We start from the raw sequence: 25,784 nt of genomic DNA, 5'->3' as shown, positions 1-25,784 counted from the left end.
AGAATAGTGGACCAGACGTGGGCTAAACAGTCTTCCCAAGAAGGACACACAGCATTTCTGACATAATGACAGTAATGCCTCTTCCCTCAGGTGCTAGAGGGGACTTGGTGTAAGATACCACGGGCTATGAGGATTTACCCAGGCTGTGTTGGGTGGACGCCTTACACAAAGAGATAGCTCCCAGCCAGGCTAGCAAGGATAACTGACAGCACTAAAAACAGATACTGAATGCTATGAAAGGAGCTTCATGTCCTAAGACCCAGGAAATATTAGGTATTTGTTTTCTGAATCAGAGTGGAAATGTGATTGGAGTAAAACAGATTATCCTCTTGGGCCCTAACTGATCATTAAATGAAATAAACTCATCTGCTTGTTAAGTCCCAGCCTCTCCCTTTTGACGCCTACCTCTCACGGGGTCTTTTTGTTAGGACTGCCAGCTTGAAAGGTTGTAGTAATAGAAAATGGCAAAGTGGCCTGAGCCCACTCAGAGTTGGGGACAGAATGCCACTCTCCCAGTCTCTTTCGCTGGGCAGAATGAAGAAGGAAGGCCAGGACAGCTCAGCTAAGTAAATTCACCTCTTAATGCACAAACACATGGCAAATGACAGGCCCTCAAGGGACTGCAGAAGAAAGAAATGGTGGGTCTCATCATCCCAAGGCTTGGTGGATTTGACACAGGTCCGTGGACACATTGCATACACAGCAGAGGGTCATTATCCTGTCCCCCATTTCAGAAGCGTGTTGTCCACTCTCCTCCAGGGCTGAAGAACAGTCAGCTCTCCCGGCTGGTCTCCCAGATATAAATAAAGGCAGTAATTTCCTTCTTGCTCTGAGGACGGTGGCTGTCTAGCAAGAGATGACATACTAGGGAGCAGCAGTTCTTGATTGTTTACTTGTTGGGCAGAAGAAAAAAAAAAATGCAAGTAGAGAGATACAGAACGTTTGGCCAGTGTGGCCTGAAGGTTTTCTCTAGGTGGCTCCAAGGTTGGCCACCTCGGGGAGATGGGGGTGGGGGTAGGGGGCAGCCGTGTCTCAGGAGAGACGAGCATTACATAGGACAGTGGAGCAGCTTTGAAGGATGAGTTAGGGCAGAATCCCGAAGTCAGGATCCTTGCGACCTAGCAGGGAAGAGAATTCACCCAGAAATAAAATGCACCCAAGAAAGAAGCGGATCCGTTGAGTCAGAACCATTTACGGTGCTGAAAAACCTAAGTATAGGGCCCTTTTTGAGGAGACCACCTGAGACCCCCCCCTCGGTCTCCTGTGGCTGCTGCAGCCAGAGACCCATGGCATGTGACCTGCGGCTCCTGAACGTTGCACTGAAGGACTTAGCTACTGCCTGCGACGTTGTCTTCTGTGGAGTGGAAGAAGCGATGGGAAGCAAGGAGGGTGGAAAACTGAATTATAATCATTGCACTTGATAAGAAAGAATATTTCATTTGCCTTTCTCTGCTGGTTTATTTTGCTGATTAGCTCTTGGAGGTTAGCCGTCAGCAAGAGAGAGTCATTGCGTGGCTTCCAGGTTAGAAATTTCTGTCAAGTGTTGACACAACCCCTCAAGTTCCAGAGAGTCACAGAGCGAGAGTCAGAGCAGGGTGACCTGGGTGCACTTTTGTCACCAGAGCTGCATTCTCCATTTGAATAACAGGGCCAGGACTACAATGGGGCATGTGAGGTGCCTCCTTCCGTTTTTGCACCGAGGCCCCTCGATGGCCTCACTCTGATCCCGGCCTCGTTGAAAAGAACCATAGCCTTCCAGTCCGTATGTTGCGAATAGTTGCTCACTTCGGGAGGATTGCCTCAAACACAAAGCCTCTCCATTTGGGCAAACCTTTACAGCAGTGGTCCTCACATTTCAGCATGCATCAGAGTCATCTGGAGCACCTTGTTGACACAGCTTGATGCAGTAGGTCTGGCTGGAGAACTGTATTTCTCTCAGGCTCCCAGGTGATGCTGAGGCAGCTGGTGTGGGGTCACGCTTCGAGAACCGCCGCTTACGGGAATCAGAGCAGCGGGAGGAGCTCCACGTGACGGGGACCCTTCTCACAGAAATGTTCCGCCCTGGCGCTGGAGCACTAAACAGTTGTTAAGAACAGCTGTGTTGACCGCATTGGACATCAGACATGAGTCCTGTCTGCTGATCAGTTACAGCGGCTGGCTTCAGGCACATTCCAGGCAGCCTGACTGGTTAGAGACATACTACAGAGTCTCCCTTCCTTCCGACCACGATGCCCTAATTTCAAGTACTGTCCCTGTAAAGTGGAAAAAACAGTGCAAGAGCCTTGACTGTTCCTCAAACAAATGGTGACGAGACGTCAAAGGCGAAGGGGCTCTCACCGAACACTTTTTCTGGTCTGCATAGAGGGTCTGGGGGAGTTTCTATTGAATGATTTGAGATGTTCAGAGACCAGAGATCATTCGTCAGCTTCTCTTGGTAGGTGGTTGTTTACTGGTCCTCTGTGGGGTTCCGGAAATGTGTGGAAGAGTAAAACAGGAGTTCCCTGCCCTGAAGAACATCACCAGCTAATGGATAAGACAGTTGTGCAAATCATTATCTCTGAAAGAGCATCTTACTTCTCTTAAGGGCTCCCAGGAGGAGAAAGCCACGTCTGTCTCTGAGGTTATGGAGGAGGACAGCACAGGAGGAATATTTGAAGCAAACCGGGAGGCTTCAGAAGCGTTCTGGTACCCTTACTATGGTGCCTGACATAACAGATACTCAGTAAAATCAGTCTTTGCCACTGGGGTGAAAGGCCTGCAGAGGCATGAGAAATGGCTCAATTTTATCAAGCCTCCCGTTTCCCAGGGAGACTTCTGCAGAGATGGCCTCAATCTAGATGGGACGCTTGTAATGATAGGAAGGGCCTTATCACGTGATGAGAAACGAGGGTCCTGAAAATCAAGCAGGGGAAAGGATGCAATTTTTAAAACCATTTGGTAACTTTCCTCCCTTTTGTTCGTCGGTTTGGTTTGGTTTGTACTTGCACTTTAATGTAAATTTCTGAAGTCCAGCATCGAACCCACTGCCACACAAAAAAATTCGAATTTTCCTCCAAGAGGAACTGTGCTCTTTAAAATATAATGCCACCTTCTTCACAGCAGGTTTGCTAGAAAAGAGATTTGTGGTTTTGCTTTAGGCTGTTGTCTTCAAGGCAAGCTTTTTGTGTGTCTGCTGTAGCTGGGCATTCAGTTCATTTCCTGAGATTATTGATGGCAAGCGGCATTCCTTGCTCTGCAGACCCTCAAAACAATGATCTTTTATTCTTTTCTTGAAGTGAGGTATGCTTAATATCTAGCTGCGGACTTTGGAGGTCTGAGCTGAGATTCAAGAAGCATAGCTATGAAAAATTTAACTCACTGGAGCTCCTCGGTTGTTATAAAAATGTGGGTATTCCTAAATGGAGTCTTCAGATATTGGGACAAGACAAAAACTCACCCAGCCTTAGTTGATTATTGAGGCTCTCCCTTAGCACATTGTCCTGACATGGGCTCATGGGGAAATTTTCTACTGATAATTCACACCAGCCGTGCATTTCATAAATGCCCGCCGTGCTGCTTTTCTTTTTTGCAACGTAGAGGGCAGTGTGGCTTGGGCGCTGCAGTGGGGGATGAGCACGATCCAGCTGCCTCCTGCAAGTGGGAGGGGGTGAGATGGGGGCCACGCTGCACTGACTTCCAGTTAAGAAGACCTCTCTGGGCAAAGCAGTGTTCTCTTCCCGCTAACTGTCTTCTCTACATTACTTATCCACTCTGTTTCCCATCTGTACCAGTGGGTGATAATAACAGAAATTACCCGTAAGTATCATTGTGATGAGTAAATCACAAAATGTAGGTAAAGTTTTAGCGCAGCAACATTTATAAGATGCTCAACCCATGTTGGCTAGTCATTTTTAGTAGCAAGAGGAGGAGTCGTAGTCTAGTAGTCAAAGTAATAGGAGAACCCCACGCCTTTATTATTGAACCACTTTCTGTTCCTGTCTCCTTTCACCATTGTAACAGCTACAAATATGTAAGTGAGTTCTAAGCAAAGTATAAAGAATGATAATAATAACAGTAGTTAACCTTTTTTTTTTTTTTTTTTTTTTAAACATCTTTATTGGGGTATAATTGCTTTACAATGGTGTGTTAGTTTTCTGCTTTATAACAAAGTGAATCAGCTATACATATACATATGTTCCCATATGTCTTCCCTCTTGCGTCTCCCTCCCTCCCACTCTCCCCATCCCACCCTTCCAGGCTGTCACAAAGCACCGAGCTAATATCCCTGTGCCTTGCGGCTGCTTCCCCCCAGCTATCTACCTTACTACGTTTGTTAGTGTGTATATGTCCATGACTCTCTCTCGCCCTGTCAAAACTCACCCCTCCCCCTCCCCATACCCTCAAGTCCGTTCTCCAGTAGGTCTGCGTCTTTATTCCTATCTTACCCCTAGGTTCTTCATGACATTTTTTTCCCTTAAATTCCATATATATGTGTTAGCATACGGTATTTGTCTTTTTCTTTCTGATTACTTCACTCTGTATGACAGACTCTAGGTCTATCCATCTCATTACAAATAGCTCAATTCATTTCTTTTTAAGGCTGAGTAATATTCCAATTGTGTATATGTGCCACATCTTCTTTATCCATTCATCCGATGATGGGCGCTTAGGTTAGTAGTTAACCTTTATTGAGGGCATGCTCTGTGTCAAGTTCTGTGCTAAGTGCATGCCATGTCTTTACTCAGGCAATCCTCAAATTGAATCCATTAACTAATGATGATGTTTAACATTCCCATTTTACAGATAAAGAAACGGAGGCAAGGCACAATGTAGCAAGTAGTAGATGAGCCATAAACCTGATGAAAGACATTTTGGCTCTGGAGCCAGTATACTTAATCAGTAAAGAAATAGGTGGTTTTCTGCCCTCAGTGGTATCCACTTCCAAACACTCCCTTGGGGGTCAACTCTCTTGGTTCCACTGAACAAATTAACTGGCTAGTGTCCGGGTTTCTTGTTTTCTTTGGTTGGACTGTCATAAGTATTGATCCTCAAATGCAAGTTAAGACTGGGGGAGAAGTTTCCTTCCAGATAGAGCAGATCCAATTGTGTACGTATGTGACCAAACTCTTTCAGGAAGATACTGTGTCTTTCTGGCATGTTCCCATGTATTCCTAAACTGATGGCAGGACGCTTTTCTCCTTTAAATGAACAGCTGAGCCCTAAGGTGCAAGCAGGACAGCCAGGGTCATCAGTGGAGTGACATCTGGTACATTGTGCCCGTTCTTCTTTAAGGTGCGCTGTTGTATTAATTTGCTCAGGCTGCCATAACAAAGTACTACAGACTGGGCATGTTAACAACGGACATTTATTTTTCTCACGGTTCTGGAGGTTGGAAGTCCAAGATCAAGCTGTTGGCAGGGTTGGTTCCTTCTGAGGCCTCAAAGGAAGGATCTGTTTCAGGCCTCTCTCCCTTGGCTGGTAGATGGCCATCTTCTCCCCCATTACTTCACATCATCCTCCCTCTGTACATGTTTGTGCCCAAATTTCCTCTTCTTATAAAGACGACAGTCATATTGGATTAGGGCCTACCCTAATGACCTCATTTTAACTGAATTACCTCTTTAAAGACCATATCTCAAAATACAGTTACAGGGCTTCCCTGGTGGTGCAGTGGTTGAGAGTCCGCCTGCCGATGCAGGGGACGCGGGGTTCGTGCCCCGGTCCGGGAAGATCCCACATGCCGCGGAGCGGCTGGGCCCGTGAGCCATGGCCGCTGAGCCTGCGCGTCTGGAGCCTGTGCTTGGCAACGGGAGAGGCCACAACAGTGAGAGGCCCACATACCGTAAAAAAAAAAAAAAAAAAAAAAAAAAAAAATACAGCCTGAGATACTAGGAGTTAGGACTAAGACATACAAATTTTATGGGGGCGGGGATACAATTCAGACCATAACAACTACACAGCAGATACACTTCACCTCATAGTTTTACCCTAAAATAAGGTTTGTACGTTGGCTAAGTGGTAAGTGGCAAATGAGCCTTGAATCAATTATGGTCCATTTTGGGGGAGTTGGGATTACTTTCTGAGTTGAGGAAATATATAAAATAGTTAAGATGTGAAAGACAATATCTAGTATCTAGTATTGGGAGTATCGTTCAGGGAGGTTTCTGATGCCCTCCTTCCCCCCGCCCCCAACCAAAGCACTATTGGTTGTTGTGCTCCATGGCAAATGCTTGGGCTTTCTCCTGTTAATACAAAGTCCAATTTAGGAGAAGTTCCTGTAGACAAGTAGCCTAAGCCAGCCTGTGGCACTTACGTTGCTACAGGAACAGACATGGCAAAGAAATGTATCCTGTCTGGCCCAAAGTAGCTAGTGACTCTCATGTTGCTGAAATCAATCACGTTCCAAGCTTCCTCCCAGACGTCTAGTGAATCTAGTTAATGAGAAGCAGTTCTAGTAATCAGTCTTCAGTGCTTCTTAGCTCCCGTCTTTGCTCCCAAAACAACCTTTCTATGCTTACTCCATGCCCTCCAGCCTTTTGATACCCAACAGTGGTTCAGTATTTCCAAAATCCTTCCAGTCAGCACTCGTTCATTGAGAGAAGAGTGCTTAAAAGTCTTCTAGGCTCACCCAACATTTATAATGAAATTTATAATGAAATCCGATCTATAGTCACAGCTCCTCAGGAATGTCTCAAATGATGAGAAATCCACTGCCTTGGGAAACAACCCACGTCATTTTAAAATACCTTCCATTTGTATAACGGTCTTCCTTTCTGGAAACTTGAGTTTGGCTCTATCTAAATCCCTAGTCTGAGCTCCACTGGTCCATAATCAGTCAAATCCATCTCTTCCACTTGATCTCCCATCGCACAATCTGAGGGCAGCTCATGTCTTCTGTACCTCAGGTCAGGCAATACGACATCTTCCAACCATGGTTTGGGGTGCCTTTCTTTGGCTCTTTTCTTTTGGGTCTCAATCATCTGAATGGCTCCTAGTGGATCATGACTATAATATGCTGAGATTCCTCCTTACCTTTCAGGGCTCAGATCAAAAGTTATCTTCTGGGCTTCCCTGGTGGTACAGTGGTTGAGGGTCCGCCTGTCGATGCAGGGGACGTGGGTTCGTGCCCCGGTCCGGGAAGATCCCACATGCTGCGGAGCGGCTGGGCCCGTGAGCCATGGCCACTGGGCCTGCGCGTCCAGAGCCTGTGCTCCGCAGCAGGAGAGGCCACAGCAGTGAGAGGCCCACGTACCGCAAAATAAAAATTTAAAAAAAAAAAGTTATCTTCTTTGCAAAGCCTTTCTTGATGTTACTCAAATACCAGGCAATTCACAGCTTTCCTGGTGTTCTCAGACCACCTTGTACATTCACTTTGCTATAACACTTACCACAGTGTATCACAACCGTTGATGGGCATTTTCTCTCTTGCTCGCTGTATTATAACTCTCTGACTAGGAACTGTACCTTCAACGTTGCGGTATCCTCCATTCCCGGCACAGAAGAGGGGATTCCCGCTTATTGATTGCTTTACTGATTCAAGAAACCAAAGTTCAAATTTCAGGTACCATGGCTGATCAGAAACGGAAATACCTTTGTTCAGGGAGGTTTTTGACAGTCTTCAGATCAGCCCCTTTTAGTAACATCCTGGATGACTTATATTTAAATGATCCGGGGCAGGCTGAGAGGCTTGTAGGAAGTACGGAGTGCAGCGTGGCTTACCACTGAGACTTTCCTGAGGCTTCTAGATGTTCCAGTGCAAATCCTGGCTTACAGCCCTAGTGTCAAATGATTCCTGGTGTACCCAAATCTCTGCCCTAGATAATGAGGCTTGACATTAAAAAGCTGTCTTTTTTTCTTTTCACTGAGGGACAATTGATCATCAGGCTTGTTTATTTACTTTTTATTTTTTTTCAGTAGGAAACATTTTTTTAATAGATCTTTATTGGAGTATAATTGCTTTACAATACTGTGTTAGTTTCTGTTGTACACCAAAGTGAATCAGCCATATGCATACATATGTCCCCATATCCCCTCCCTCTTGAGCCTCCCTCCCACCCTCCCTATCCCACCCCTGTAGGTCATCGTAAAGCACTGAGCTGATCTCTCTGTGCTATGCAGCTGCTTCCCACTAGCTAACTATTTTACATTCAGTAGTGTATATATGTCGATGCTACTCTCACTTCGCCTCAGCTTCCCCCTCCCACCATGTGTCCTCAAGTCCATTCTCTATGTCTACATCTTTATTCCGGCCGTGCAACTAGGTTCATCAGCACGATTTTTTTTTTTAGATTCCATATATATGTGTTAGCATACGGTATTTGTTTTTCTCTTTTTGACTTACTTCACTCTGTATGACAGACTCTAGATCCATCCACCTCACTACAGATAATTCAATTTCCTTTCTTTTTATGGCTGAGTAATATTCCACTGTATATATGTACCACATCTTCTTTATCCATTCATCTGTCAGTGGACATCTAGGTTGGTTCCATGTCCTGGCTATTGTATATAGTGCTGTAGTGAACTTTGTGGTGCATGTCTCTTTTTGAATTATGGTTTTCTCAGGGTATATGCCCAGTAGTGGAATTGCTGGGTCATATGGTAGTTCTGTTTTTAGGTTTTTAAGGAACCTGCATAATGTTTTCCACAGTGGTTGTATCAATTTACATTCCCACCAAAAGTGCAGGAGGGTTCCCTTTTCACCACACCCTTTCCAGCATTTATTGTTTCTAGACTGTTTGATAATGGCCATTCTGACTGGCATGAAGTGATACCTCATTATAGTTTTGATTTGCATTTCTCTAATAATTAGTGTTGAGCATTTTTTCATGTGCCTCTTGGCCATCTGTATGTCTTCCTTGGTGAAATGTCTATTTAGGTCTTCTGCCCATTTTTTAAATTGAATTGTTTGGTTTTTTGTTGTTGAGCTCCATGAGCTGTTTGTATATTTTGGAGATTAATCCTTTGTTGTTTCATTTGCAAATATTTTCTCCCATTATGAGGGATGTCTTTTTGTCTTGTTTATCATTTCCTTTGCTGTGCGAAAGCTTTTAAGTTACATTAGGTCCCATTTGTTTATTTTTGCTTTTATTTCCATTACTCTAGGAGGCAGGTCAAAAAGGATCTTGCTGTGATTTATGTCACAGAGTGTTCTGCCTGTGCTTTCCTCTAAGTGTTTTATAGTGTCTGGCATTACATTTAGGTCTTTAATCCATTTTGAGTTTGTTTTTGTGTATGGTGTTAGGGAGTGCTCTAATTTCATTCTTTTACATGTACCTGTCCAGTTTTCCCAGCACCACTTATTGAAGAGGCTGTCTTTTCTCCATTTTATGTTCTTGCCTCCTTTGTCATAAATTAGGTGACCATATGTGCATGGGTTTATCTCTGGGCATTCTACCCTGTACCACTGATCGATATTTCTGTTTTTGTGCCAGTACCATACTGTCTTGATTACTGTAGCTTTGTGGTATAGTTCAAACTTGAGGAGCCTGCTTCCTCCAACTCCGTTTTTCTTTCCCAAGATTGCTTTGGCTGTTCGAGGTCTTTTGGTTTCCATACAAATTGTAAAATTTTTTGTTCTAATTCTGTGAAGAGTGCCATTGGTAGTTTGATAGGGATTGCATTGAATCTGTAGATTGCTTTGAATCTGTAGATTGCTTTGGGTAGTATAGTCATATTCACAATATTGATTCTTCCAGTCCAAGAACATGGTATGATATATTTCTCCATCTGTTTATGTCATCTTTGATTTCTTTCATCGGTGTTTTATAGTTTTCTGAGTACAAGTCTTTCGCCTACTTAGGCAGGTTTATTCCTAGGTATTTTATTCTTTTTGTTGTGATGGTAAATGGGAGTGTTTCCTTAATTTCTCTTTCTGATTTTTTTTTGTTGTTGGTATATAGGAATACCAGCGATTTCTGTGCATTAATTTTGTATTCTGCAACCTTACCAAAGTCACTGATTAGTTCTAGTAGTTTTCTGGTGGCATCTTTAGGATTTTCTATGTATAGTATCATGTCATCTGCAAACAGTGACAGTTTTACTTCTTCTTTTCCAATTTGTATTCCTTTTATTTCTTTGTCTTCTCTGATTGCCATGGCTAGGACTTCCAAAACTATGTTGAATAAGAGTGGCGAGAGTGGGCATCCTTGTCTTGTTCCTGATCTTAGTGGAAATGCTTTCAGTTTTTCACCATTGAGAATGATGCTTGCTGTGGGTTTGTCATATATGGCCTTTATTATATTGAGGTAGGTTCCCTCTGTGCCCATTTTCTGGAGAGTTTTGATCATAAATCGGTGTTGAATTTTGTCAGAAGCTTTTTCTGCATCTATTGAGATGATCATATGATTTTTATTCCTTAATTTGTTAATGTGGTGTATCACACTGATTGATTTGCGTATATTGAAGAATCCTTTCATCCCTGGGATAAATCCCACTTGATCATGGTGTATGATCCTTTGTTGTTGGATTCTGTTTGCTAGTATTTTGTTCAGGATTTTTGCATCTGTGTTCATCAGTGATATTGTTGTATAGTTTTCTTTTTTTGTGATATCTTTTTCTGGTTTTTGCATCAGGGTGATGATGGCTTTGTAGAAATTATTTGGGAGTGTTTCTCCCTCTGCAATTTTTGGGAAGAGTTTGAGAAGGATAGGTGTTAGCTCTTCTCTAAATGTTCGATAGAATTTGCCTGTGAAGCTACCTGGTCCTGGACTTTTGTTTGTTGGAAGGTTTTTAATTAGTTTCAATTTCATTACTTGTGATAGGTCTGTTTATATTTTCTAATTCTTCCTGGTTCAGTCTTGGAAAATTGTACCTTTCCAAGAATTTGTCCATTTCTTTGTGGTTGTCCATTTTATTGGTGTGTAGTTGTTTGTAGGAGTCTCTTATAATCCTTTGTATTTCTGCAGTGTCAGTTGTGATTTCTCCTTTTTCATTCCTAATTCTGTTGATTTGCATCCTCTCCCTTTTTTTCTTGATGAGTCTGGCTAATGGTTTATCAATTTTGTTTATCTTCTCAAAGATCCAGCTTTTAGTTTTATTGATCTTTGCTATTGTTTTCTTCATTTCTACTTCATGTATTTCTGCTCTGATCTTTATGATGTTTTTCCTTCTACTGGCTTTGGGTTTTCTTTGTTCTTCTTTCTCTAGTGTAGGGTTAGATTGTTTATTTGCGATTTTTCTTGTTTCTTGAGGTGAGATTGAATTGCTATAAACTTCCCTCTTAGAACTGCTTTTGCTGCATACCATAGGTTTTGGGTTGTCATGTTTTCATTGCCATTTGTTTCTATGTATTTTTTAATTTCTTCTTCGATTTTTCCAGTGATCTCTTGGTTATTTAGTAGCACACCGTTTAGCCTCCATGTGTTTGTGTTTTCTACATTTTTTTTCCTGTAACTGATTTCCAATCTCATAGCGTTGTGGTCAGAAAAGATGCTTCATACGATTTCAATTTTCTTAAGTTTTCTGAGGCTTGATTTGTGACCCAAGATATGATCTATCCTGGAGAATGTTCCATGTGCACTTGAGAAGAATGTGTGTTCTGCCAGTTTTGGGTGGAATGTTCTATAAATATCAATTAAATCTATCTGGTCTATTGTGTCATTTAAAGCTTGTGTTTCCTTATTTATTCTCTGTTTGGATGATCTGCCCATTGGTGTAGGTGGGGTGTTAAAGTCCCTACTATTATTGTGTTACTGTCATTTTCTCCTTTCATGGTTGTTAGCATTTGCCATATGTATTGAGGTTCTCCTAACATTTATAGTTGTTATATCTTCTTCTTGGATTGATCGTTTGATCATTATATAATGTCCCTCCTTATCTCTTGTAACAGTCTTTTTTTTTTTTTTTTTTTTTTTGTGGTACGTGGGCCCCTCACTGTTGTGGCCTTTCCTGTTGCGGAGCACAGGTTCCGGACACGCAGGCTCAGTGGCCATGGCTCACGGGCCCAGCCGCTCCGCGGCATGTGGGATCTTCCCGGACCGGGGCATGAACCCACGTCCCCTGCATGGGCAGGCGGACTCTCAACCACTGCACCACCAGGGAAGCCCTAACAGTCTTTATTTTAAAGTCTATTTTATCTGATATGAGTATTGCTACTCCAGCTTTCTTTTGATTTCCATTTGCATGGAATATCTTTTTCCATCCCCTCACTTTCAGTCTGTATGTGTCCCTAGGTCTGAAGTGGGTCCCTTGTAGACAGCATATATATGGGTCTTCTTTTTGTATCCATTCAGCCAGTCTGTGTCTTTCAGTTGGGGCATTTAATCCATTTACATGCAAGGTGATTATCGATATGTATGTTCCTATTACCATTTTCTTAATTGTTTTGGGTTTGTTTTTGTGGGTCTTTTTCTTCTCTTGTGTTTATCACCTAGAGAAGTTTCTTTAGCATTTATTGTAAAGCTGGTTTGTTGGTGCTGAATTCTCTTAGTTTTTGCTTGTCTGAAAAGCTTTTGATTTCTCCATCGAATCTGAATGAGATCCTTGCTGGGTAGAGTAATCTTGGTTGTAGGTTTTTCTCTCTCATCGCTTTATGTATATCCTGCCACTCCCTTCTGGCCTGCAGAGTTTCTGCTGAAAAATCAGCTGATAACCTTATGGGGATTCCTTTGTATGTTATTTTTTGTTTTTCCCCTTGCTGCTTTTAATATGTTTCTTTGAATTTAATTTGTGTTACTTTGATTAATATGTGTCTCGGTGTGGTTTTCCTAGGGTATATCCTGTATAGGACTCTCTGTTCGTCCTGGACTTAGGTGACTACTTCCTTTCCTATGTTAGGGAAGTTTTCAACTATAACCTCTTCAAATATTTTCTGAGACCCTTTCTTTTTCTCTTCTTTTTCTGAGGGCCCTATAATTCGAATGTTGGTGTGTTTAGTGTTGTCCCAGAGGTCTCTGAGGTTGTCTTCAATCCTTTTCAATCTTTTTTCTTTATTTTGCTCCTTGGCAGTTATTTCTACCATTTTGTCATCCAGCTCACTTATTCGTTCTTCTGCCTCAGTTATTCTGTTATTGATTCCTTCTAGTGTATTTTTCATTTCAGTTATTGTGTTGTTCATCTCTGTTTGTACTTTAGTTCTTCTAGATCTTTGTTAAACATTTTTGTATTTTCTAAATCTGTGCCTCCATTCTATTTCCTAGATACTGGATCATCTTTACTATCATTACTCTGAATTCTTTTTCAGGTAGATTGCCTATTTCCTCTTCATTTATTTGGTCTTACAGGTTTTTACCTCGCTCCTTCATCTGTGACATATTTTTTTGCCGTCTCACTTTTTTTTTTTAATGAGTGGGGTTGTGTTCCTGTCTTACTGGTTGTTTGGCCTGAGGCTTTCGACACTGGAGTTTGTAGGCTGTTGGGTAGATCTGGGTTTTGGTGCTGAGATGAGGACCTCCGTGAGCCCTCACTCCAATGAATATTCCCTGGGGTCTGAGGTTCTCTGTTAGCCCAGTGGTTTGGACTCGGAGCTCCCACCGCAGGAGCTTCAGCCCGACCCCCGGCTCATGAACCAAGATCCCGCAAGCCATGTGGGGTGGTTAAAAAAAGAAACAAAGTAAAAAATAAAATTAGACTAGGCAACTAATAGATATGTTAGAAAGAATATAAAAATAAAAAATAGATGAGTCAACAACCAGAAGGTACAACAGTACCACAATAGTAAAAAAGAGGAGGAGGGAAAGGAAAATTTAAAAACGGGGAAAAGGCCTTGGCTGTGGAGAGCAGGGCCTAAGCAAGGGTGAGGTTTGGGCGGTGGGTGGGGCCAAGGCTCAGGACCCACTGGGCTGGAAAAGGCCCTGGGGGCTGTGAAGGGTGGGACTTAGGCTCAACAGAACAGCAGGGGCCCAGGCGTGCCCCCAACCCCTGGTCTCAGAGGGTGGGGGACCTCACCTGGGGGCCCAGCAGGCTTCCTGGCCCGAGTGGGCAGGGCAGTCGCCCTCTGCTCCTCTCCCACTCCTCCGGAGGGCCCCTCCCGCCTGCCTCTCCTGATCTCCCCAGCCTCAGGGGTGCCAATCTTGTCTGGCCTCCACTTCTCCTCCCCTCTCAGTCCCCCCACGTCCTACCAGTTCATTTGGGGGTTCCTCCCGTCTCCTTGGGTGTCAGGGTCCTCCACCAGTGACCGGCAGGTGCCCTAGTTGTGGGGAGATGCTAACTCGGCATCTTCCCACCTTATTTACTTTTCTAGGATGAGGGTTGGAGGCCAGAGTAACCAAGGGATGATTGCTTCCCTAAAAGATAGGGAATCAAAAGGTATCTCCTCTCCCTCAAGGCACATATTTTCTGAAAGGAATTTTGGCCAGCTTACTACAGCATTTGCTTGCTTGCTAATATTATATGAATATAAATCCTGAATACACTGGGGGCAGGTCTCAGACCTCCCTGAGATAATACCTCCTCTCCAACCAATAAACAACCTGGCTCTGTATCTTCAGGACAAATTTATTAAGGTCCGCTTCCAACTGAAATACATTCTTCTAGGGCTGGGAAGAAAGAGTCCATTCTGTTCATTTTCTCAGACCTCTTCTTTATGGTGGGTCGTGGATATCTATAGAACTCTTAAAGAGTCTTCAAGGACAAAAATATTCAAATTTGATCTTGCCCTGATCTGTGACCCATTCTTATCAGCAAGTGCCTTTTTATTTTAGCATTTTTGACTGAGCTCAGTATTTGAAAGGTGACCTGCTGGTGTACAACACCTCTCACGTTCCAACAACCCATCTACCGAGATGTTGTTCCGAGCTAACTGTTCTTCTCCTTTTAAGATCAGATATGACAGTTCCTACAGTAATCTAGCGTGTTCATTGAAGATAACTTTGCAGGATGGCTTCACTTGATATTTGTCATTTGGTGTAGCCTAAAAGAAAATTCTCAGGAATAAATAAATGCAGTGAGAGTCTTCCCAGCTTAAGTGGGATTGGAAGGCCTATTAGGAGGGCCATGGTAGAGATCCTGAAGACTTAATAATAGGTCTCTGGACCATGTAGGAGGGATTGCTATCCCACTGTCTTTGTTCTGGACATACAAATGAGAAATACCAGAGAAATTTCAGAGGAAGAAGTACTAAGAACTAAATAAAGTTCACTCTTTAATGCTTGAAATAGATGGTTTCAAAGGTAAAATCACTTTACAGTAAATTTTGGAATTTCAACTCATTTTTATTTTCTATCTTGAATTGACAGTATTATTCAGGGAAAATGGCTCCACTGCACAGATAGCCAACTATGCCTGGGACATTGTCCTAATTTTATGCAGTCATTCTTGTAGAAACCCAAATGCCTCCCTGAAAATAGAGGTGCAGAATCTCTATCAGAGATAGAATCTAGACAATGGATGTGGACCAAGATGCAGGATTATATTTCTTATGCTGTAAACTTGTTAGAGCTGCCTGATTCTATTGTAATTCTTGAGGTTATCGGTAAGGCTCTGCCCATCCACTGGAGGGGAGGCCTCTGTAGAGGCATCTTCCTTTTCCACCAGTAAACAAGGCAAGAGGGGGTGACTGTAGCTCTGAGAATTCAGGACAAGTTTATTAAGATGCCTCTGAGCTTGAGGCTCTCATCTAAGGAGTGTGGCAGTTGGGAGGTGAAGGTAGGGGTAGGGAAGAGCATCATTGGACAGTGAGTGCAAATACAGTTGTCAAGGCAAGGAGAGAGGGTGTTGTTTAGTATTGAAATCATGTATTCCAGATGTGAGCGTTTGGTAGTCAGTCTGCTCTGAAGTGACATGCTGCTGAATCTTTAAAGGGCTTCAGCCAGGGAGAGCAAAATCTGATTGGGCAAATTGCTAAAATATTTAAAGTGCAGCCTGTTAAAGCTTTTAGTGCGAAGAGCATCACGTCAGAAGTTGTAGTCAGAAGGAGCGAGTAATTGGCTTTCCGTCCTCGTGCCAGTCAGTCAGCATGAGGCTCTATTCCTGTTCCTTCCTCTTCATTGCCAATGCTAATAACAGCACTTGAGGGTGTGTGCATGTGTGTGTGTGTCTCATGGAGAGATTGGATAGCTGGTAAAAGGAGAATGGAAGCAGTGAGACATCCATAAGAAGGGAGACTAAATCCACAAAATGATGTGAAGTCCATTTTAGAAAAAGGGGAACGGGAGAGAAAGGCAGAATTACTCCCTGACAAAGGTCACCTGTGTGTCCAGGAGGTGGCGGGGGTGGTGGTTTGAGGTAGTTATCTTTCAAAGGATGGGTTCTGCAAGCCAAAGAGTGGCCTTCAGTGACAACCACTTCCTCTGCATCTTTCATCTCCTCTGAGATGTAACGCAGGGGGCACTTTCCATTTATAATTTATCACATTTTCCACTTCGGTTTTCCTGTCCTTTTCTCCCCAGGCATGACCCCTTGTTAATTCCCGGCAATGATCAGATTGACAACATGGACTCCAACGTGAAGAAGTACGACTCTACTGGGATGTTTCACTGGTGTGCACCCAAGGAGATAGAGAAAGTCATCCTGGTGAGTGACAGATTGCAGAATTGATGCCATCCGCTTCCGTCCCAAATTATGTCTACTAGGAATGAGATTTTCCTAACTGGATGGTGGGGTGATAGTCCCTGCGCCTGATATTTTTGATACTTAATATTCAGGACATGTATTGAAACGGCTAGAACTCTCATCAGAACATGACCTGAGAGTGGAATTTTCAATCACTGAATATGTATTGGCTCATTACCATAGGGTGTGAAATGCATCATGGGAGGCAGTATGTACCATAACTCCTGTGGACATGGCTCTGGGGCCAGAGCCTGCCTGTGCCATTAGCTGTGTGGCCTTGGACGAGTCACTTGAGCTCTTTACACTGTATCTCTTACGTGTAAGAAGGTGGAACGAGAATGACCTTAACTCATAGGATTGCAGTGAAGCTTAAAATCCATACGTTTTAATAAGTTTATAGGACTCCATAAACTTATATATTAAATGCCATGAAGAATCTGAATGTCGCCTGCATTGCCGTTTGTTTATAACAGTGTCTTGTAGCCTACTAGATAATTGACTTGCTTATTTGTCATCCTTCTTAGCACACGATGAGGCAGGCAAATCACATTTGCTGATGACGACAAGGGTGACCATGGTCCACCTCGGGAAGGCTGGGGCTCAGAGCCCCGTTTCCTGGTTGACTCCTCTCAGTAGCAGCAGTGGGCTTCTTCTGGTCTGTCCCAAGAATGTCAGCATAGATAACGATCCATTCTACTCTTTAGACTTGTCCGATTAAGAGCTTTAAGCTTTAATGCCTTCATCTCCTACCGTTTATTGTCTTGCTAATCCATGAAAAATGGATTAATAATCAGGAAGTTCAGATGGAAAGGTTCTTTCTCCCTTGTGCTTTCTAATCCCCAGATTGCCGTGGCCTGCTCCTTTATGTCCACCAGGAAAATCCTATCATTTCTGATGTCATGGCCACCCTTCCTAAGAAAGGACTGTTCCAGTTCCTCAGAATGGCTTTGTGCTCTAATCCATTAGATTTTTCCCTGTGTTTTATCTGAACGTGTGTGTGATTTCTCAATTTAATTATAATCGAGCATTAAGCACCAATACGGCTTTGTGCTGGAGGCTGTCTGGGAGGAGTGAAAGTTACAGACAAAAGCACAGGAAGTCAGAATTCTTGGGAAACAGCCCCTGTCCAAGGAGTGCAAATGGTTTTCATCACAAAGCTGCTCCATGTATCTACATTCTGATGTTGTATCTGCCCCCACTTTTGCGCTAGGGATATAAACTCATCCTGGTGTTACCCACCTGGGGGACAGGTCAAAGGCTTGGTTGGCAATTGCGGGATCCAAGGTTTTAATGGCTTGCCTAGATAACCCTGAGGAGTGCGTGGCTGACTGACATTCAGAGCCCCCTGCCAGCACCAAAGGGTTGAGTGAGGCCAGTTACTACTCCCCTCACCTGAAACATAACATCATTTAACAAAACATTTATAACAAACCTATTACGTGTTGGGCACTGTTCTTGTTGCTGGGGGTACAACAACTCCTGACTGGTCTCGTAGAGCTTCTGTTCCAGTGGGGGCAAAGACCAGATCTCCAGGTAGGCGATGAATATGTAATAACATCTGAGATATTGATAACGTGCTACGAAGAAAATAAAGTGAGGTCAGAGGCTAGCAAGGGACGGGGAGGTGCTGTTTAGACAGTGTGGCCCCCAAAGCCCTCTCTAAAGTAACCCTGCACAGAGATGAGAATGCTTGGAAGAGCCAGCAACACGAAGATGCTGTCTGGGCACAGAATACTATCTGCCTTGGGGGTTAGAAAACATGAGATGGCCGTAATTTTGAGGAAATGACCGTCTAATTAAAAGATGTAAACGTACCATGAAACAATATGTTCAAAGCTAAGCGTTACAAGGCACAAAGTGCTGTTTGAATCTAGTGTGTGTTTAAGTGGCTGGGGAAGTCTTATTGGATACAAACAGTTGATCTTGGAAGGGGTTTATGGCTCTGAAGGCCCCATTTGGACTAGGCCTTGAAGAATGTGTAGGAAACTCAAGATACGCACATAAGTAGTTTCTCTTTTGAGTCTTAAACCTGGCAGAATCAGTCTCCCCAATGCTGAGTCCCAGGAATTGGGATCTTTACCAGGTTCTCCAGGTGATATTGCTGTGGCCAGTCTAAGGATTGGTGTTTTGGTCCCCAGATCTAATTTCCTGTGGTCAGCACCTGTGCCTTGGCCACTCTGCGAATTGATGCCTTCCCTACCTTCCTATTCTAGATTTCGGGACCCGCTTGGTATTCCTCAGGCTTGCTGAAGGGAGCTAGCCTCCCAGATGACCGGTCAATTAAAATAAATCAGGGGTCCCATCACAGCACATTACAAAACTGGTTGACCCTCTGCTGGTGGTAACTAACTCCAGGCATTATCCATGAAGCAGTGATGTGGGGTGTGACTCCCTAGCGGGTCCTCCTTGGTCACCATCTGTAAGACATTTTGTATGGCCTCCGTCTGAGATGTCCCTGTACTGTTGCGGAGAGAAACCAATAATGGTGACAGCCCCTGCTTTAGTCTAACGATCAGGGAGTGAACGCTTGCTTCTTCCTCTCCTTGGGGGTTACTGTAATAACCCTGACATTATTGTGAATTGCAATATTGGCATTTAAACAATCAATACACTGGTCAATTCTAGGGATTAAATCGAGCAGGGTTTGATATGTGCAGGGGACATAAATATGCCTCCCCAAAAGCATCGTAAGCCACACGGGGCCGTCCAGACATGCAGTGGGCGGAAAGGGAGGAAGAAAGCCAAGATGGGAGGCACCATTCCAGAAAGAGGCAGAGAAAGGCCCACCACTGGCCTCCTGTGTTACTTTCTGCATGAACACAGTGAGCTGTGGGGCCAGGAGTAGCTAATCATGTGCATTTCCTGGGAAGCTCTAACCGGGGTGATTTATTCCTTCATTTGTCTCCTTTGTAAATACAGGCCTAAAGTTGGGGGAACACATGGGCTTGTTGCCCTTGCTGTTCTGATCCTTTTAGTGGCTGTTTGGGAGTCTTCTCTGATGACTTAACACAGGTGGCCACTCCAGTCATGTCCCTGGAAACCCCAGGGCCGCGGTAGACATTGGTCAGCAAACTCTCTCTGGAAAGGGTCATATAATAAATAATTTAGGCTTTGCTGGCCCTACGGTCTCTGTCACAACTAAGCACCTCTGCTTTTGTAGTATAAAAGCAGCCGCAGACAATACCTAAGTAAGATTAGCCATGTTGCAATAAAATTCGGTGGAATTTGAACTTAATGTAAGTTTCACATATTATGAAATAAGCTTCTTTTGATTTTTTTTCAACCCATTTTCAAACATAAAAACCAATCTAAGCTCACTGGCCATAAAAAAGCAGGCGGTGGACCAGATTTGGCCCATGGGCCAGAGTTTGCCAGCCCCTGGCTCAGGATATCGTGTTCTACCTACTGATGCAGTGATGTCCCACTGATGAGTCTAGAATTTGGAACTCACTTCTCAAGCCGAGGCCAGCATGGGTCTGACTGTTTTGTCATCATCTCAGCAACAGAAGCACACAAGACAGCTCATTTTATCAACAATTTCCTGGAAACTAAGACTTCCTTTTCTGAATGACATAAATATTGCTATTCCCTCTTATTTTCCCCCTGAAAGTTCTGCTCTTATGTATGGGTGGCATATCTTCCTTAAATCTTTTCTCAGAGAAGGTAGTGATAACGTATGAATGTATGTTTGCACGTATTTATTCCACCGATGTAATTTATACACACATACTCTAATTATAAATATATATGGCATGTATATAACATGAAGAAATTAAAAAAATAATAGCACATGGTAAGCACTCGGCAATTGTTTACTTGGTATTTTACACAAGTGATTCTTTCAGTCCTTTTCACAACCCCATCTCTCCAATGCCTGTGCCCTTCTCCCTCCGGCAGACCCGAAGTGAAGCCGCCATGACCGTCCTGAGTGGCCACGTGGTGGTCTGCATCTTTGGCGATGTCAGTTCAGCCCTGATTGGCCTCCGGAACCTGGTGATGCCACTCCGTGCCAGCAACTTTCACTACCACGAGCTCAAGCACATTGTGTTTGTGGGTTCCATCGAGTACCTCAAGCGGGAATGGGAGACGCTTCATAACTTCCCCAAAGTGTCCATATTGCCTGTAAGTCCAAGGTCACATTAGCAATGCTTTTTTCTTCTTTTCATTCACAAAAGAAAAATCCCAGATGGATAGAGTGGTTGTAGCTTTGATCCTGCCTCTGCTTCTTCATCTGGTCACGCACCTGAGGACTCAGCCCTTCCCCTGTGCTCTGTCTAGGAACATCCAAACCCTGGGAGACCTTATTAAAAGGGATTTGCAGCCAAGTTCAGTCACTCACCAGGCATGGAGTTTAGCTGGCATCAAACGTATTAACCATATCAGTGTCTATACAGTCTCTCTCTTGCCTACCCAAACCCAGCGCTTTGCAATATTGTAGTGCTTATAGCAGAATTTACATAAGGAACTATTTATATCACTTTATTTATGACATTATGAATGCTTGGAGAAATCTTATTTTACCATGTTCTGTTTTTAACTAAATGCATTTAACAGAGTTCTTTATTTCTGTTGTACAAAAGGCCAGCCCCTTCTGCTGGCCAACCCCTCCCTCCCTCCCAGTCATTTAGAAGCCCAGTAATGTTTTCATGAGACTGTGTGTGTGTGTGTACATGTGTGCACATGTGTGCATGTGATGTTCTTGATTACAAAACACTAGGACCCAAATCTAAAAGGAACAATTTGGGACTCCACAATTTAGTGAGAGGGCATGGGATACGTGATCTGGGAGTCACATAACTAACTACTTCCCAATCGTTAATCAGTATGTTTTCCATAAACTTTCAAATAATTGTAGAGCACTGTACATTTCGACCTTTGATATAGTTCTCCGGGTCACAAATCTATGCAAATATCACTTATACTCCAAACATCTTTCTTGGAAGTTCACATCCCTAAAACTGAGGAACACAGATTTTATTCTATATTTTAAGAAGTCTGGATTTTTTCCCACGTACAGAGCTGAAATTTGTTATTTCTATTACCAGCTTCTAGAACCTCGGAAATGGAAAAAGAAGAGTCAAGTAATATAATTCAATAAGGAAGACATAAGAATCGATCCACAAGTAATGCCCATTCGTAGCTATCAATACCATGTGTCCTAGCGTATGCCTGGCGCAGTAGACACTCAATAAATATATAAAGAGTTGAGAAAAATATAGACAGATATCTTTTGGCTGCTGGGCCCCAAATTCACTGACTTAGTGAACACATGTGGTTAAACATAGTCACCTGCAGAAAAATAGTCATATACATAAAAGACCATAAACAGATCTAGATCTAATTTCAGAAACATGATAGTTGTGATTGCATATTTCCATGATGATTTTCCTACATGTGCTCTTCCACATGGTCCTTGGAGCAATGGACTAGGGTCTGAGAGTGTTTTGTAAAGAGCTTATTAGTTTTCTGGGATACAGGAGTCTATGTATGTGTGTATGTGACAGTGTTGGGTGTGTGGGTGTGACGTTTTCTGTGTGTATTTGTTGTGTGTGTTTCCTTCTGTATGCTCTTGTACACATCCACTCATCTGCCTGCATCTATATGAATGAGTTCTCCTATCTGCAGGGCCTTTTCAAACCCTCCAAAATTTATCACACTTGAACACAACATATTGGTACAGGATGGGCCTTCACCTATGTCTCCACATACTTCATCGTTTAAACAGGGCCCCAGATATAGGACCGGCCCAGAGAAACACAAGGTGTCTCTATGTACGTCATTTGTATTTCTTGAGTTTTGAAATCATGCGTGTACAGCTGTGCAGGGATTTTCTTCTATCACAATTACTGGTGGATTCCCTACAAGGTGAGAGTTAAAGGAACATGGATGTAGGCAACTGAGGCTTATACACTGGTGAAATGATTCAGGAAGTTGGTCAGACTTATTTTGTACCGAAAGACCCCAGTAAAAAGGGGGAGACTTCTCCTTCTCTCTAAAGGTCCTGCTCCGGAGCTTGGAATTAGTAGCTTCCCAGCCCTGTAGCAATAGATGCCTCTCCCTCCACAATTCCACTTTGCAGTTACATTTTGGAGGCTGGGAATAGTATCATGACCGCCACCGAGTCATAGAAGAGGGCTGAGCGGCTTGAATCTCTGCAGCCAAGTCCAATCTTCTCAAAGCCCCTTTCCAGGAAGGAGAACGAGAGGAAGGCATCCAGAGACATAGGCAGTTGACAGACCCTCTCCCTACACGGCCAGTGAGCTGAAGACAGCTCAGGTCTCCATGAAGGCAAGTCAGAAGCTGGATTCAGGTTGGAGGATCAAGGAGGCTGGTGGCTGGCGGTGAACTCCAAAATGATGCCCTTGGGCCCTATCACACGGGATGGCCTGATTAGTTCTTCTCTGGTCCCCACCCACAGGACACAGAGCAGGTGGGGGTCATGCCCCTCTCCTCCAATCCTAACCCTTCTGTTTTACCAGTGGCTGCATTCCTGGCCTCTGTCATTACCTCCTTGATCTGGGGATTTTTTCCCACCGTTTTTGTTTGTTATGGGATTTTTTAAAAAATCTGTTTACTGGCTTATTTATTTTTAATTACTCCAACAATATACAAGTATGTTCTTGTTATAAAATATTCAAACAAAGCAGATTGTATATCAAGTCAAAAGCAAACTTTTCCTTCACCCCCAATCTTATTTCCCTCCCCAGGGGTAATTACTGTTATTAGTTTAGTGTGTACTTTTCTGAACTTTCTCTCTGAGTGTACGTACATTTATAAATACATTCATACATATATAGTTCTATTCTGTGGGTTTCTTTTTACATAAATGAAATCATACTTTTTGAATTGTCTAGAACTTGGTTTTTTTTTTGTTTATTTGTTTCACTTGCTCCTCTGTCTTGAGATGCTTCCAAGGCAATACCTACACGGAGAGGTCTTTCAATCCCTTTACCTGCCACATAGACTTCCATTGTATATATATCTGATAGTGTATTTAACCATGCTTCTGTTCTTGGACGGTTAGGTGATTTCCTTGTTTTTCTCTTGCTGAAAATACGCATTCAAGTCATATACCTGAAGCGTCACCCTTTCCATATCCCCTTTGCAAGATGCACGTTAATTCCACTCGCTCCCACATCCTCCAAATTCAGCCCCACCTCATCACAGCGTGCTCCCTGGCTATTTCCTCTTGGCTGCCTTGGGAATTCTAGTTGGAGCTGCTGTCTTTTGCCTGAGACAGAAGTGACCTGCTATTAAATAAACAGGCGTTTGAAAGCCACCCCCGTCGTTACATTCTGAAAGCCAGAGGTTGCCACAGGACAGTTACTTAAATCAAGACAATTTCCAGGCAGGAAGAAGATATAGAACCATGGCATAATTCCTCTCCCTCGTTAGTTAGTAATAGCTTGATTGAGTATCGAGAGCAACCCTAAAATGCTGCCATCAGCACCGACTACCCTTTAGATTAACACACAGCTCCTATTCCCTTGAATGTAGTTAGGCCAGCTTAATGTCAAGGCATAAAAAAGATGCTTGTTAAATAATTTCCCAAAGCTCCAGCTCAATCTTTAATTTGTTTTTATTCTTTTCCCCCCTCTTTCCCTCTTGTCCCTCAGTCTCACTTTTGCTTCTCCTTTTTTTTTTCTCTCTTTCCTCTATGCCAAAGGGTACGCCGTTAAGTCGGGCTGATTTAAGGGCCGTCAACATCAACCTCTGTGACATGTGCGTTATCCTGTCAGCCAATCAGAATAATATTGATGATACTTCGCTGCAGGACAAGGAATGCATCTTGGCGTCACTCAACATCAAATCTATGCAGTTTGATGACAGCATCGGGGTCTTGCAGGCTAATTCCCAAGGTAAGGACAGCCTCTCTGCCGTGCCTACGGGGGACAGGGGCTGGCAAGAGGGATATCCTTCACTCCGTAATCCATAGAGGCAACGCATCAGCCTGCCTGGTAGAGAAACACACCGTGGCTGCCATGGCTTTCAAAGGGGCATCTGCTGCCTCTTCTTGCCAGCCCGGGCAGTGGGCTTGAGACCCTAACACCCACACTCTCAGTAGGCTGTCTTCCCCAAAACTAATCCAGCCTTTAAGTGCCACCCCCTCAGCCTTCGCAAACAGTGGCTTTAGGCCCGGGGTCGCCAGCTAAATGCCAGAGCGCTGAGGTGATGCTGGCTGAACAGTTCTCAGTGTTTCTCCCCAGCATCTGTTTTTGCCATTGACCTGTGTTAAGCTTTGCCGTTGTTACAGCTGCGTGGGGGTGTTAAGCTTTGTGTTGTTATCGCTGACCAAGGGACAGTGGTCTCTGGAGGGTGGGGAGTATATGGACGCTGAAGGTCATTTAGCGGAAGGTGACACGTGTCAGCCCGTGCGTTCTCTGTAGGAGACATGACAGTGTTAAATGCCACACATCTGCTACCTCTGTTCTGCCCTGGTCTTCCCTGTCATTTGCTCTGGGACCCTGGCAGAGGGGTTCCAAGTAAAGATGTTGTCTAGGAGTCTCAGAGGGGCGGCACTGCAAAAACCCTGCAACAAACACCTCACTCATCAGGGCCTTGGCAGGGTGGGATGTGAAGCATTTTCCGCCAAGTAACACCTCTGTGTGGGCTTGCCATGAGCTGCAGGATCATTGTCATATGCGGTCTACTGGATAGGTGGCATCGGGTGCCTGATAGGGACCTGAATGCCATCATTCCAGGAGTAAAGATAGAGGGCGTACAGCCCACAAAAACTATAGCATCTGGGCCGTGAAGCACCGTCTTACAGATATGATGAAGCTCAGCTCGATCCTGCCGCCTAGACCTACGTGCTACATTATCTTTTGCCAACTCAGCATGACCACCACCTCCTTCTAAGGTCCCCCCGACGTTGCAGCGAAGCCTGAAACAATAGTTCCCAGAAGCCCCTTGTCTGCCTGGTTCTGGGCTGGAGTCTGCCCATGAGAGAGGGGCAGTAGGGCGAGGTCTGGAAAGTGGAAGAGAAAAACAGGTCTTGATCTTTGGAGGCAGCTACAGGATTGAAAGCAGCTCTCGGGGGAAGCTTTGAGAACCACTGGCTTTGCTGCCAGAGATGGAGACTGGTGTGTGGGCTTCCCCGAGGGTCCTGAGGTTCACAGCACCTTCTGGTGAAGTTCAAGAGAAGCTTCCCCTTGGTGCTGCAAGTGAAATGGCTAATGGTGGCCCCTTTGACGTTTGCTCCTCCAGCCCTGCCCGTGGCTGTGTCAACCTCTAATTTTCGCCGTACCTGGAACAGAGTGGTTTCTATTCTTGACATGACCCTGGCTGATACAGCCTGAAGCTTGGTTTTGACA

At 43.9% G+C, this 25,784-nt stretch overlaps 1 protein-coding gene across 1 annotated transcript in view; it reads left to right on the top strand.

Moving 5' to 3' along the window:
- The window catches only part of KCNMA1 (potassium calcium-activated channel subfamily M alpha 1), a 753,854-nt gene that overhangs the window by 656,203 nt on the left and 71,867 nt on the right, over positions 1-25,784 (top strand). Inside the window, 3 exon segments of the mRNA XM_032608356.1 lie at positions 16,308-16,431; positions 20,368-20,592; positions 24,137-24,329. Of these exon segments, the coding sequence (XP_032464247.1) occupies positions 16,308-16,431; positions 20,368-20,592; positions 24,137-24,329 (542 nt within the window).

This window comes from Phocoena sinus, chromosome 16 (assembly GCF_008692025.1).
Source record: "Phocoena sinus isolate mPhoSin1 chromosome 16, mPhoSin1.pri, whole genome shotgun sequence".
Classification (NCBI taxonomy): Eukaryota; Metazoa; Chordata; class Mammalia; order Artiodactyla; family Phocoenidae; genus Phocoena; species Phocoena sinus.
The sequence above is the reverse complement of the archived record's forward strand: the minus strand, read 5'-3'. Positions and strand labels throughout refer to the sequence as shown.